This window comes from Orycteropus afer, unplaced genomic scaffold, assembly GCF_000298275.1.
Source record: "Orycteropus afer afer isolate SDZICR_OR568_19922 unplaced genomic scaffold, OryAfe1.0 scaffold00141, whole genome shotgun sequence".
Lineage (NCBI taxonomy): Eukaryota > Metazoa > Chordata > Mammalia > Tubulidentata > Orycteropodidae > Orycteropus > Orycteropus afer.
Window position 1 is genome coordinate 4,911,449 of NW_006921728.1, and position 12,384 is coordinate 4,923,832.

At 41.8% G+C, this 12,384-nt stretch overlaps 1 protein-coding gene across 1 annotated transcript; it reads left to right on the forward strand.

Moving 5' to 3' along the window:
* Positions 1–287: 287 nt before the first annotated feature.
* LOC103201052 (zinc finger protein 397) lies at positions 288–6,290 on the forward strand. The gene is made up of 3 exons (XM_007945649.2): positions 288–701; positions 1,571–1,712; positions 5,413–6,290. The coding sequence occupies exons 1-3, from the start codon at positions 288–290 to the stop codon at positions 6,288–6,290; spliced, it is 1,434 nt and encodes a 477-aa protein (XP_007943840.1).
* Positions 6,291–12,384: the final 6,094 nt, after the last annotated feature.

The following is a 12,384-nucleotide window of genomic DNA, read 5'->3' on the forward strand; positions in this document are numbered from 1 at the left end:
TAGTGACAGGAATTCTGTGAAATGGGCAACACTGAATGAAGTGACTGATTGGTAGTTTGTGATTTCTTTATTGTTTAGTTATAATCTCACATCTGCTGTCTTTCAGTAAAGTACTAGAGTGATTGATCTCAATTATTTATGAGTTCCTAAAGATTGTTTTCACTGCTGTAAATTGACAATGCTTTCATGTCCCTCAGGAAAGCCTTTGAAAGAAGAAACACTAAAGGAAGCTGTGAAGGACAGAACCCAGGTGTAGTGAGCTCACTGCTCAGCTGCTTCAGCCTAGAATGGCTGTGGAATCCAGAGCACCTTCAACCCTGGTAACGCAACATCCTCAGGAACAAGAACTAATACTAGTGAAAGTAGAAGAGGGCCTTTCCTGGGGTCAGAAATCTAAACAGGATGGGAGTGCCCGATCCTGCCAAGAAATGTTTCGCCAGCAATTCAGAAAGTTTTGCTACGAGGAGACTCCTGGACCTCGGGAGGCTCTGGGCCGACTCCAGGAGCTTTGCTATCAGTGGCTGATGCCAGAGTTGCACACAAAGGAGCAGATCCTGGAACTGCTGGTGTTGGAACAGTTCCTGAGCATCCTGCCTGAGGAGCTGCAGATCTGGGTTCAGCAGCAGAGTCCCAAAAGCGGCGAGGAAGCTGTGACCCTGTTGGAGGATTTGGAGAGAGAGTTTGATGATCCAGGGCAGCAGGTGGGAATAGGGAGATGCAATGTGTCAAGGGATAAGGAATTTCCAGGCTGGAGCATGTGGTATCAAAACAAGAGGATGAAAGTCTGTTTGTTCCTTGTCTTAATTATCTAGTGGTGCTATAACAGAAGTACCACAGGTGGATAGCTTTAACAAACAAAAATTTATTTTCCCTCAGTTTAGGAGGCTAAATCCCAACTATAGGCTGCTGGCTCTAGGAGGTTTTTCTCTCTGTCGGCTCTGGAAGAAGGTCATTGTCTCTTCATCTTCTGCTTCCTGGTTTCTTGGAGATGTTGGCATCGATTTTATCCCAACTCTTATGTCTACCTTGGGTTTAATCTCTTTTACCTCTTAAAAGAGATTGACACAAGATATGCCATATATTAATCCTGTTTCATTAGTCTAGCAAAGACAGTGCATTCCCTAATGGAATTATAACCATAGGCATGGAGGTTAGGATTTATAACACATATATTTTGGGGACACTCAAAAAAAACTCACTGCCATCAAGTTGATTCTGACATATAGCAACCCCATTGGATTTCCAAGGCTGTAAATATTTATGGAAGCAGACCACCTCATCTTTCTTCCTGGGAGTGGCTGGTGGATTCAAGCCACCAAGATTTTTGATTAGCACACCATCAGAGCTCCTTTGGAGGACATAGTTTAATCCATAACACTACTGAGCCATAACCCTGAAGTGACTGCTTGGGCCACTGTAAGTCTCTGTGGTTCTTTTTACCCTGTCCCTCATCCCTGCAGATGTGCTTCTTGAACTCTTCTCTGAGAATTTTTGCTCAGCAGTTTCCCAAGTTTTTGTGGGTTTTTTTTTTTCCCCCTTCACAAAGCTAACCATATTTTCTTGATTTCAGGTTCCAGCTAGTCCACAGGGTCCACCAGTACCATGGAAGGATTTAACATCTCTGGGAGCATCCCAAAAGCCAACAAATGTCCAACTTCAGCCTTTAATGACACAGCTGAAATCCTGGGAACCTTGCCATTCTCCAAAAAATGGTGAGGAGTAGAAACTCATCTGGGGACTGTCATTAATTAGTCCTCTGGTTTTGAGGGTATGGGATTAATTGCATCTCATAAACTTGCCACATATGAGCATCATCTCTTTTATTCTAGGCCAGAGGTGCTCACTTTATCAGGAACTCTAATAAATTGCAGTCTGCCTTCTCTTTTACCTCTTAAAAGGGATTGTCTCAAGATATACCGTACACTAATCTTATCTTATTAATGTAGCAAAGACAGCCCTTCCCAAATGGGATTATAACCATAGGCATGGACGTTACCTGTCATTTGTTCACTTATTCATTCATTTCTTCATTAGACAATTTAAGAATGCTTATACATGTCCATTGCTTTGCTAGTCACCATATCTGTGTGTTCAAAGAGCTTTCAAATCAGCATAGGTGGTAACAGCATTGGAACATATTGCAAGTTACTGAACAAAAGTAGACACTAGGTAGTAGTGGTTCAGTGGTGAAATTCGCACCTTTGATGCAGGAGACCAGAGTTCCATTTGTCAGGTAATGTATCTCAAGTGCAGCCACCACTCATCAGTCAGTGGAGGCTTGTGTTGCTATGATGCTGAAGAGGTCTCTATGGAGTTTCCACACCAAGACAGACTAGGAAGAAAGGCCTGGTGATTGGCTTCTAAATAATAGCCATGGAGCACCGTATGAATCCTATTGTGTATGTGATTGCCATGAGTTGGGAGCTGACTCCATGGCAGGTAACAATAGATACTATGGGGGTACATAAAACAGCACCTAATTTATGTATGATAGGAAACTTTTCTTTGTTGGTTATCAGTGGTGGGAGGGAAGGGGAGGTGAGGGAACACCGCTAGATAGGTAGAGACAAGTATTGATTGGGTAAAGGGAAGAACATTGCACCAAATGTGAGTGATCAGCAGTGTCATTGAGGAAGAGGAAGATGCAGAGAGGTACATGGGAGATACAGACAACAAAGATGAACCCTTTTGCACATGAGTACTACATTGTCAGTGATGGCAAACATTGATCTAGGGTGGATAGATGGCTAGACAAGCTGAACGATCAGGTATATCTAGGCAGGGGAGAGTGTGCCTATGACCATGTATAGGGTTGGCAGACGATGTTTCTACAAGTGTATTTGTATGTTCTATGAGAATGTCCAGGTATATAGGAAAGCTGACAAGGGACAAGGTTGTGATGACTTCTTGGCCACAGCCAGCTACCCTGAAGGAGTGAGTAGTTGAACCTGTGGGCTTGGGACCATGATCCCACAGGACATCAAGGTCAATTGGCATAACATATTCTTCATTAGACAATTTAAGAATGTTTAAGAATGCTTATTCCACGTCTTGCTTTGGTGAATAGTGACTGGGATCTTAAAAGCTTGCAAGCAGCCATCTAGATGCAACCATGGGTCTCTCCTCATCCAGAGCAAAGAAGAATGAAGAAAACCAAAGACACATGGAAACAGTTAGTCCAAGAGACTGGTATCCATGCACTCCTCAGCCTGTATGACCATGAGACCAGAGGAACTAGATGGTGCCAAGCTACCACTCAACCACTCGGAGGGGGTTGGTGTAGGAGATCCTGGATAGAGTGGGAGGCAATGTGGAACAAAACTCAAAATTATTAAAAAAAAAAAAAAAAGACCAGCTTTGCTGGTCTGATGGAGCCTCATGAAAACTCTGAGATTATGGTGCCCATCAGGTCTAGAATTGAACTCCTTTGGCTTCCAGTCAAATAAAATACCACCATATGAGCCGAACATTTACGTTAGGTAGATACACTCCTTGGATAGATAAATCATGGGAGAATAGAAGGGCTATATATGCACAGGGAAACATGGGAGTGCGTGGGAGGAAAGGACACAGGGAAGAGGTAACTATGGGAAGGAAATAGAAAGGGAGCTATTCTTTTGTGGGAAGTTGCAGTCAATGTCATGAGACAAAATGTGTATGAACTACTGTATGGAAAATTAAATTGCTCTGTAAACTTTCACCCAAATCACAATAAAAATTTAAAAAAAAAAAAAAGCCCACACACACCAGTCTTAGCAGTTCATGGAACACTTCCAGGAGGAAGAGTTGTCTACTAAGTGTGAGTAGGAGAAAGCCAGTTAAATAGGAAGGGTGGACTATCTCAAGCAGAGGTCTCAGAGTCCTGTGAGAGAATACAGGATGTTCTGAGAATTACAGATAGTCAAGCATGGCTTAAATGGAGGGTTAGGAGGGGAGGAATGCTGAGAAATGAACTAAAGATGAAAATGGGATCCAGGTAGTAGAAACTTGAATGTCGTGCTAATTTAACTAGTTTGTATAGTTTCCTCAATGCTGTGTGGTACAGTTGAAAGGTTTAGGGTAAGGGAGTGACATGATTAGGTTTATGTTTTAGAATTTAGCTGCACAATGGAGAATAGATTGGAGGAGGGCAAAAGTAGAGTTCTGGAGTCCTATTAGAGGCCTTCAATCCAGGTGTCGACCATGAATAAATCAAAATATATGGTACCCCCAGCCCTATCCCTGGAAGATCAAAGCTGACACCTGTTTATCAGCATTAAAATTTTTTTAATTTTCTAGTTTTTAAAAAATTTCATGGCAGTCTGTTTGTTAAAAGTGGACAATGAAGGAGATGAGTTTGAGACTAATACTATTTTCAGTCTTGAGCAATATAGTTTCTGGTGGTGCTATTCATATGTAAATAAGTCCCTGTATGCTACAAAAAGTTAAGTGCTCAATCAAGTTCACAGCCCCCAGAGGCACCTTGGAAGATAAGCCTGGCTGGTGATCTGCTTCCAAAAAACCCTGTGGAGTGCAGTTGTCGGACATACCTGGGGTCACCATGACTCAGAATCAACTTGTCAGCAACTAGCAACAAAAATTCATGTAAACAGGGAAAGATAAGAGAAAACAAATACATGTGATGATGTGTTTAGTTTGAGACATTTTGGTGGTTGTGAAATTTGACAGTCTAGAGCTCAATAGAGTGCTGGGATAGAGTTGGAGACCTGGGAAGATACTAGCTTTTAAGTAGTAATTGAAGCTTAGTGGGTAGTTTGTAGAGTGGATTCATGAGAACTCAGAACAGAGTCCTGAGAAGCACTAATGATTGAGTGACTGAGATTGGAGATTAAGAAGGAACAGCTGCAGAAATCAGACTAGTATTCCTGGAAGAGAACATCTCTAAAAGAAAGGCAAAGTTTCCCAATGTCAGCTGCTGCAGAGAGGCCAACTAAATAAGATCTGGAAAGCACCCATTGGATTAAGACGCTAGGAAGCTGGTGAGACCAGTATCATTGGAAGTAAAACAGAGGAAGGTAGACACCAGATTGCAGAATGAGAATGATACAGGCAACTCTGAAGAAATTAGTTGTACTGTGAATCGGAATAAGTGAGGTTGCTTGAAGGAGCTGTGTGGGCATGATCTTTAAATGCTGGTGAACAGGAGTCAGAAACAGCTTAAAATAATAGGAAAGTAGCATTTGTAACTGATCATTGACCTCTCCAAGGAACAGGAAAGGGTGAAATTCAAAGTACAGATGGAGACCTTAACATTAGAGAGGAGGAGGAACCCTAGTACAACTAGTTAAAGAAGATAATATGTGAACAGTGGCATCTTTGTAGTTAGAAGCTTCTGTTTTCCCTCAAGTAGAGGGGAGTATTGAGAGTGCCTGGAGAAATGTAAAATCTGTTTTTTGCTAATTCTCATTTCAGGTTGTGAGAACAATGAATCAGCAACAAAGGAAATTTTGGGAGAACAATCACAGGGACTTCCCCTGGAACCTTCATTTGGAGAAGTTAGTGAACATGAAAACCATTTAGAGTGGCAACAAGGAAGTGCTACAGGGGAGAAATTGAGATCCTCTTCCCAAGGAGATGGTTTTAGCCAAGTGATCTTCACACATGAATCTCTGGGAAAAAGAGGCCATCATGATAATCCTCAAAGAAACTTGATCCTAAGTAGAAACTCCAGAACATATCAGAAAGTTCATACAGAAGAGAGACCTTATAGATGTGACGTCTGTGGGCATAGCTTCAAACAGCATTCCTCTCTAACACAACATCAGAGAATCCATACTGGAGAAAAGCCCTACAAGTGTAACCAGTGTGGGAAGGCCTTTAGTTTGAGGTCATACCTCATTATTCATCAGAGGATTCATAGTGGGGAGAAAGCATATGAATGCACTGAATGTGGGAAAGCCTTCAATCAGCGCTCAGCTCTTATTAGACATCGTAAAATTCATACTGGTGAGAAAGCTTGTATATGTAATGAATGTGGCAAAGCATTCAGTCAGAGTTCATACCTGATTATACATCAAAGAATTCACACTGGTGAGAAACCATATAAATGTAATGAGTGTGGAAAAGCCTTCAGTTTGAGCTCAAACCTCATCAGACATCAGAGAATTCATAATGTAGGGGAACCTTATCAATGTAATGAATGTGGCAAAGCCTTCAAAAGGAGTGCAGGCCTTACTCAGTATCAGAGAGTCCACTCTGGAGATGAAGATTATATATGTAGTGAATGTGGGAAAGGTTTCAGGCACAGATCAGTCCTTATGCACCATCAGAGAGTCCACACTGTGGAGTAAGTTGTGAACGCAGTGACTGTTGTAAATATTTGTCAGATTCTTGTCTTTGTTAGTCAGAAGTGTTTACTTTGGAGCAAAGTTCCATAAAGATTTTAAACTACTAGGTCTTTAATATCTCTAACTTGCTGTGTGTGGCACTCCCCTGTGCTTATGAAAGTTGACCCTTAAAACTTTTTTATGACAAATGAGAATGACAGATGGGAGAACCATTACTTTTAACTTTTCTTTTTATTATTACCATTAAGAATACTCAGGAAATACATTGAAACCTCGCTTCCCATGAGAACATCATGAAAAGTGACCCCGACATGTGAGTGTGCCAGGGCTGAGATGAAGTGGATAGTATGAGGGACTTTTTGTTAGTCTCAGGAACTCAAAACATTTTACTGTCCCAAATACAGACAGTGACAGGGCAGCAAGAAAGTTGGGGAGACAGGGTCTTGCCGATTATTTCTTGAGCCCAGGGTGGTCCAGAAATTAGGTGTGAGAAGAGAGAATATAAAGTAGTATCTGTGCCAGACACTTGGGATATGGTGGAAAATGAGATGTACTCTCTGCAGTCTAATGGAAACCAGTCAAGTAGCCAAGGACACGAAAGTGTAATGAGGGCTATGACCTGAAGGAGAAGCACCTTACCAGCCTTGGATCAGGGAAAAATGCTTCTTGGAAAAGTGCATCAGAGGGTAAGTAGGAGTTATCCAGAAGGATAAGAAGACTGCCCAAAAAACAGAAGGAACAAAGTCTTGGAATTTAAAATGGCACATCTGGAAAGTAAAAATATAAGGCCACTTCATATGAAGTTTCTCTTGAAGGGGGACCGTGTCTGAGAGACAGGCATGGGACAATCTCGTTAGCAGTGCCTATATTGAAATATAGAGAGCTCTAGTGGTGTAGTGTTAAGGCACTTGGCTGCTAACCAAAAGGTCAGTACTGTGAACCCACCAGCCACTTTGCAGAAGAAAGATAAGGCAGTCTGCTTCCTTAAAGATGTAAATCTCTCTTTCCCAGACAAACCTCCTTTGTTTCCCAAGACAGTAGCAGAGCTGCTGTCACATTCCTCCTGAACCCAAGGCTCTGGGTCAGGAGCTGCTGTGGTAGTCATATCATTTGTTTCTGGGTTGTATCCTACAGTTCCTAGCACATCCTTGGGCTCAGGTACACAAAATATATTTGACAGTTTGTCTTGGGGTCTATGAGTGATAGTCTTCAGGCACCACACACCACTATTTCACACTATCCTGTGGATTTTGTTCACAGGGAAGTAAAAGTAATAATCATGGTTGATCCAGAGATTCTCTTCTGAACAACCGGCAGAAAAGTGCTTCTCAAGGCTGAATTGTACAGGTTAGTCAGCAACAGAAAGACGTGTCATTCAGAACATCTAATAGGTTGAAAGAATAACAAACGCAAAAATGCAACCATTGCCGTGGAGTCGGATCTGACTCATAGCGACCTCTCCTTGGGTTTCCGAGGCAGTATCACTACAGAAGTAGATTGCCTAAACTTCCTTCTGGGGAGTGGCTGGTGGGTTTGAACCACCAGCCTTCTGGTTAGTAGTCAAAATGCCTTAGTCACTATGCCACCAGAGCTCCCAAAAGAATAACAAAGATCTTCACAAAACCAGGTCTTTATGGAAATACGGAATCCTGGTTATAGAGATAGGAGAGTTGGCAAGAAACAGAAGTAATGTTCCTATTGGGACATACATAGACATCTGTGAGCCAATGGCAGCAGCAGAAGAGCTAAAATGCCCGTTTTTGGAGAGAGTGAAAAAGGAAAGGGATGCTATCATTTGAAAAAATACCTTAAAATGTGTCAAAATATTTGGTAGAAGCTACTAGTTTTCCTTCTTTTCCACAGAAAAAGACCCAAGGAAACGGAATAGGTAGGAAAGACATTATATAGAAATAACTTTTTGTTCAGTGCTGTTGGTTCCAGCGTATGTGCACCTGCCTAGTCCTGCACCATCTGCCATCCTCACGATCACTGTTTGAGCTCGTCATTGCAGCCACTGTGTCAATTTATCTCGTTAAGACTGGTCTTCCACCTTTTTGCTGACACTGCACAAAAAGCAACACCTTTCATCCATTGCCTAATTATATTTACCATTTTCTTTTAAAGCCTCACCTGAAGCATATTTTTTGCTGACTTCCACTTTTTTACTTTTTTGGTAACATCTTTCTCCAAGGACTGGTGCCTCCTGATCCTATATCCAAAGTACATGAGACAAGTCTCAGTATCCTCACTTCTAAGAAGCATCCTGGCTGCTGCTTCTAAGATTTGTTAATTATTCTGGTAGTAGAAGTATATTCAGTATTTTTCACCATTAACTGTAATTCAAAGGCATCAGTTCTCTGGTCTTCCTTATTCATCGTCTGTCTTCCGCATGCTATGAGGTGATTGAAAATAGCATGGCTTGGGTGAGGAGCACCTTAGTCCTCAAAGTCACATCTTTGCTTTTTAACACTTTAAAGAAGTCTTGCAGATTTGCCCAGTGTAATACAAACTCTGATTTCTGATACCGCCTCGGAAACCCAAGGAGGGTTCACTATGAACCCTCAATGGTTCATATATACAACAGCATGACAACAAAAGCTTCCATGGGTGTTGACTGTGGATCCAAGCAAAAGTAAATCCTTGACATCAATCTTTTCTCCATTTATCATGATGTCGCTTATTGGTCCAGTTGTGAAGATTCTTAATTTCTCTATGTTAAGATGTAATCCATACTGAAATCTATAGTCTCTGATCTTAATCAGTAAGTGCTTCAAGTCATCTTCAGTTTCAGTAGGCAAGGTTCTGTCATTTGCATATTGCAGGTTGTTAATGAGTCTTCCTGCAATCGTGATGCTGCATTCTTCTTCATATAGTCCAGCTTCTCAGGTTATTTGCTTAGCATACAGATTGAACAAATACAGTGAAAGTATACTACCTTGCCACACACTTTTCCTGATTTTAAACCATGCGTTGTCCCCATGTTCTGTTAGAATGACTGCCTCTTGCTCTATGTACAGGTTCTGCATGAGCACAATTTAGTGTTCTGGAATTCCCTTTATTTGCAATATTATCCATGATTTGTTATGATCCACACAGTTGAATGCCTTTGCGTAACGTTAATGGATTAAATTATGTCCCCCCTAAATATGTGTTGTGAATCGTAACTTGTATGTATGTGTTTACAATCCCTTTTGGGAATGGGTTGTCTTTGTTATGTTAAGAGTGTGTCTTTTGTCAGTCTCTTTTGAGATAAGGGATTAAACAAGAGAGCAGATCAGAGATAGGGAAAGAGGGATGCCAAGCCACATGAAGATTGCCCAGGAGCAAAATCTCAGAAAAGGCAAGGACCTTCTTCCGGAGCCAACAGAAGGAGAAAATCTCCCAGAAGCAGAACCCTGAATTTCAACTTCTGCCCTCCTAAATTGTGAGAAAATAAATGTATGCTTGTTAAAGTCATGCAGTTGTGGTATTTCTGTTACAGGAGCAGTAGATAACTAAGAAGAGTGAGGTACTGCTTTAACATATACCTAAAATGTTGAATTTGTTTTGTAATTGGGTAATGAGTAGAGGATGGAAGAGTTTTAAGGTACATACATAATAGTAAAAGCCTATCAATTCTGACTCATAGTGACCCTTCCTTGGGTTTCCAAGGTGGTACCTCTGTGGAAGTAGATTGCCCAGTCTTTCTTCTGCAGAGTGGCTGGTGGGTTTGAACCGCCAGCCTTCTGGTTAGCAGTCAAATCCCTTAGGCAATGCACCACCAGAGCTCCTAATAGTAAAAGCCTAAATTGCCTTGAAGAGATTCTTGATAGAATTAATGGACATCAAAGATAGTTCTGGTGAGAGTTCAGAAGAAAGTGAGGAGAATTGTAGGGAACTTTCCATTGCCTGAGAGAATATATACGGTGCCAGCAACAGAGTTGCTAGAAATGTCATTGAATGCTTCAGGTGAGGCTCTAAAAGAAAATATGTCCTTGGACAATGGATGAAAGGTGTTGCTTTTTGTGCAGTGGCAAAGATCTTGTCTGAATTATGTTCAAATGTTTGGTGGAAAGTAGACTTTGTAAGTGATGAATTTGGACTTGGCTAAGAAGACTTCTGTTCTAACCAAGATCTTAAAAGCAACCATGGTTGCTTCTTGCCACTTGTGCTAGAATGCAAGAGGAAAAAGACTTAAAACTGAACTATGCAAAATGAAAACAAAATTTAAATTCTGTTGTACAGACTAAGAATACATGTCCTAGAATGTTCACCAAGGATGTGGCTACGCAGTATTTTATTAAAGAGATGAGCATGTTACTAATGGATCTAACCAACTGCCACGGCAGAAAACCCATCATGTTTGAAGGGGACGGGGAAGAATGAAAGAACACTGCCTCAATTCTGAAGTCAAGAAACAAGCCAAAGGAGCTACATCTGTTGTCCTCCAAGAAAAGAACAGAACCATCCCTGGAGCAGCTTGGAGTTCAGCCAAACTGTGAAGGAGCCTGGGAAGCAGGGCCTTCTCGTTTCAAAGGGCAGGGCAACAGTCTCCTTGATCTTAGAGTTGGGCCACAGTCTGCTAGGTTTCCAAGAAACAGATTCTTGGCAATTCAGTTCTAGAGTATAGTAGCAATCCACGTTAAAAGTGTGTCAGGGGCATGGGGCCACCCAAAGCTGAGGGGGCTACGTTGCCATCTCCAAGGAAGCTGGAGCTAAAACCTGGGGCCAGAGACCTCCACCCAGAATCCAGAAACCATGGCCATCACCCAGAGTCTGGAGGACAGGACCATTGAATAACATCCCCCAAAAAATACGTGTGTTACACATCCTAAGGGAGCTCTGGTGGTGTAGTGCCTAAGGCATTTGACTATTAACCAGCAGGCTGGCAGTTCAAACCCACCAGCCACTCCTCAGAAGGAAGGTTGGACAATCTACTTCTGTAGTGATTCTGCCTCGGAAACCCAAGGAGGGGTTGCTTTGAGTTGGATCCGACTTGATGGCAGTGAGTTTGGTATTTATACATCCTAAACTCTATACCTGTGGTTATAGTCCCATTTGGGAATGGGTTGTGTGTATTATTTTAATGAGTGAGTAGTTATATAGGGTGTATTTTTCTTTTGAATTTTTTGTTGTGATTTGGGTGTAAGTTTACAGAGCAAATTCATTTTCCATACAGCAGTTCATACATACTTTGTTTCATGACATTGACTGCAATTCCCCACAGTGTAACAGCTCTTTTCCCACTTCCTCCCTGGAGTTACCTCTTCCCTGTGTCTTTATTTCCTATGCATTCCTGCCCCCCATCCCCCAGCTATCTCCCTGTTCAAAACTCTGCCCTTCTGTTCTCCCACAATTGATGACTGATCTCTGTAAGGAATGTATCTACCTGATGTAAATGTTCACATTATATGCCTGTCTGTTGTTTGCCTAGAAGCCACAGGAGTGAGTTCAGTTCCAGACCTGAGGGTTACTTAGGGACCATGGTCTCGGAGGTGACACCAGGCTCTATAAGACCAGTAAACCTAGTTTCTCTTTTTTTGTGTGTGTGATGATTTTGAGTTTTTGAGTCAGTCTCTTTTGCAACACAAAAGAGAATAAACAAGCAAGCAGAACAGAGTTTGCGGAAGAGAGATGTCAGGCCACATAAAGGTCACCCAGGAACAAAACCTCAGAAGAAGCCAGGACCTTCCTCCAGAGCTGACAGAGAAAGCCCTCTAGAGTCAGAATTTTGACATCTAGCTTCCTAAAAATGATAAAATAATTTTCTATTTGTTAAAGCCATCTTCTTTTGGTATTCTGTTATACCATCACTAGCTAAAGACACACAGTCAATAAAACACAGGTAATGTCTGATGCCTCTGTGCAGTGAATTGCTTGATATGGCCCTTCTAGCCATTGTCCTCCATTCTGTGGTGTTTTGTAAATCCCATTATCCATGCCTGTTTGGGGTGGTGTGGTAGTTAAGGTCAGGTATCAACTTGGCTGGGCAGCTGGTAGTAATCATTCCCTATAATGACTGGCAATCGACTCTGTGATGGGATTTAGGTTAATTCTGTTGGGACAACACAAGTGGAATGTATCTTGAGTCCTGCCTTGCTGGAGGGTATAATTAAAA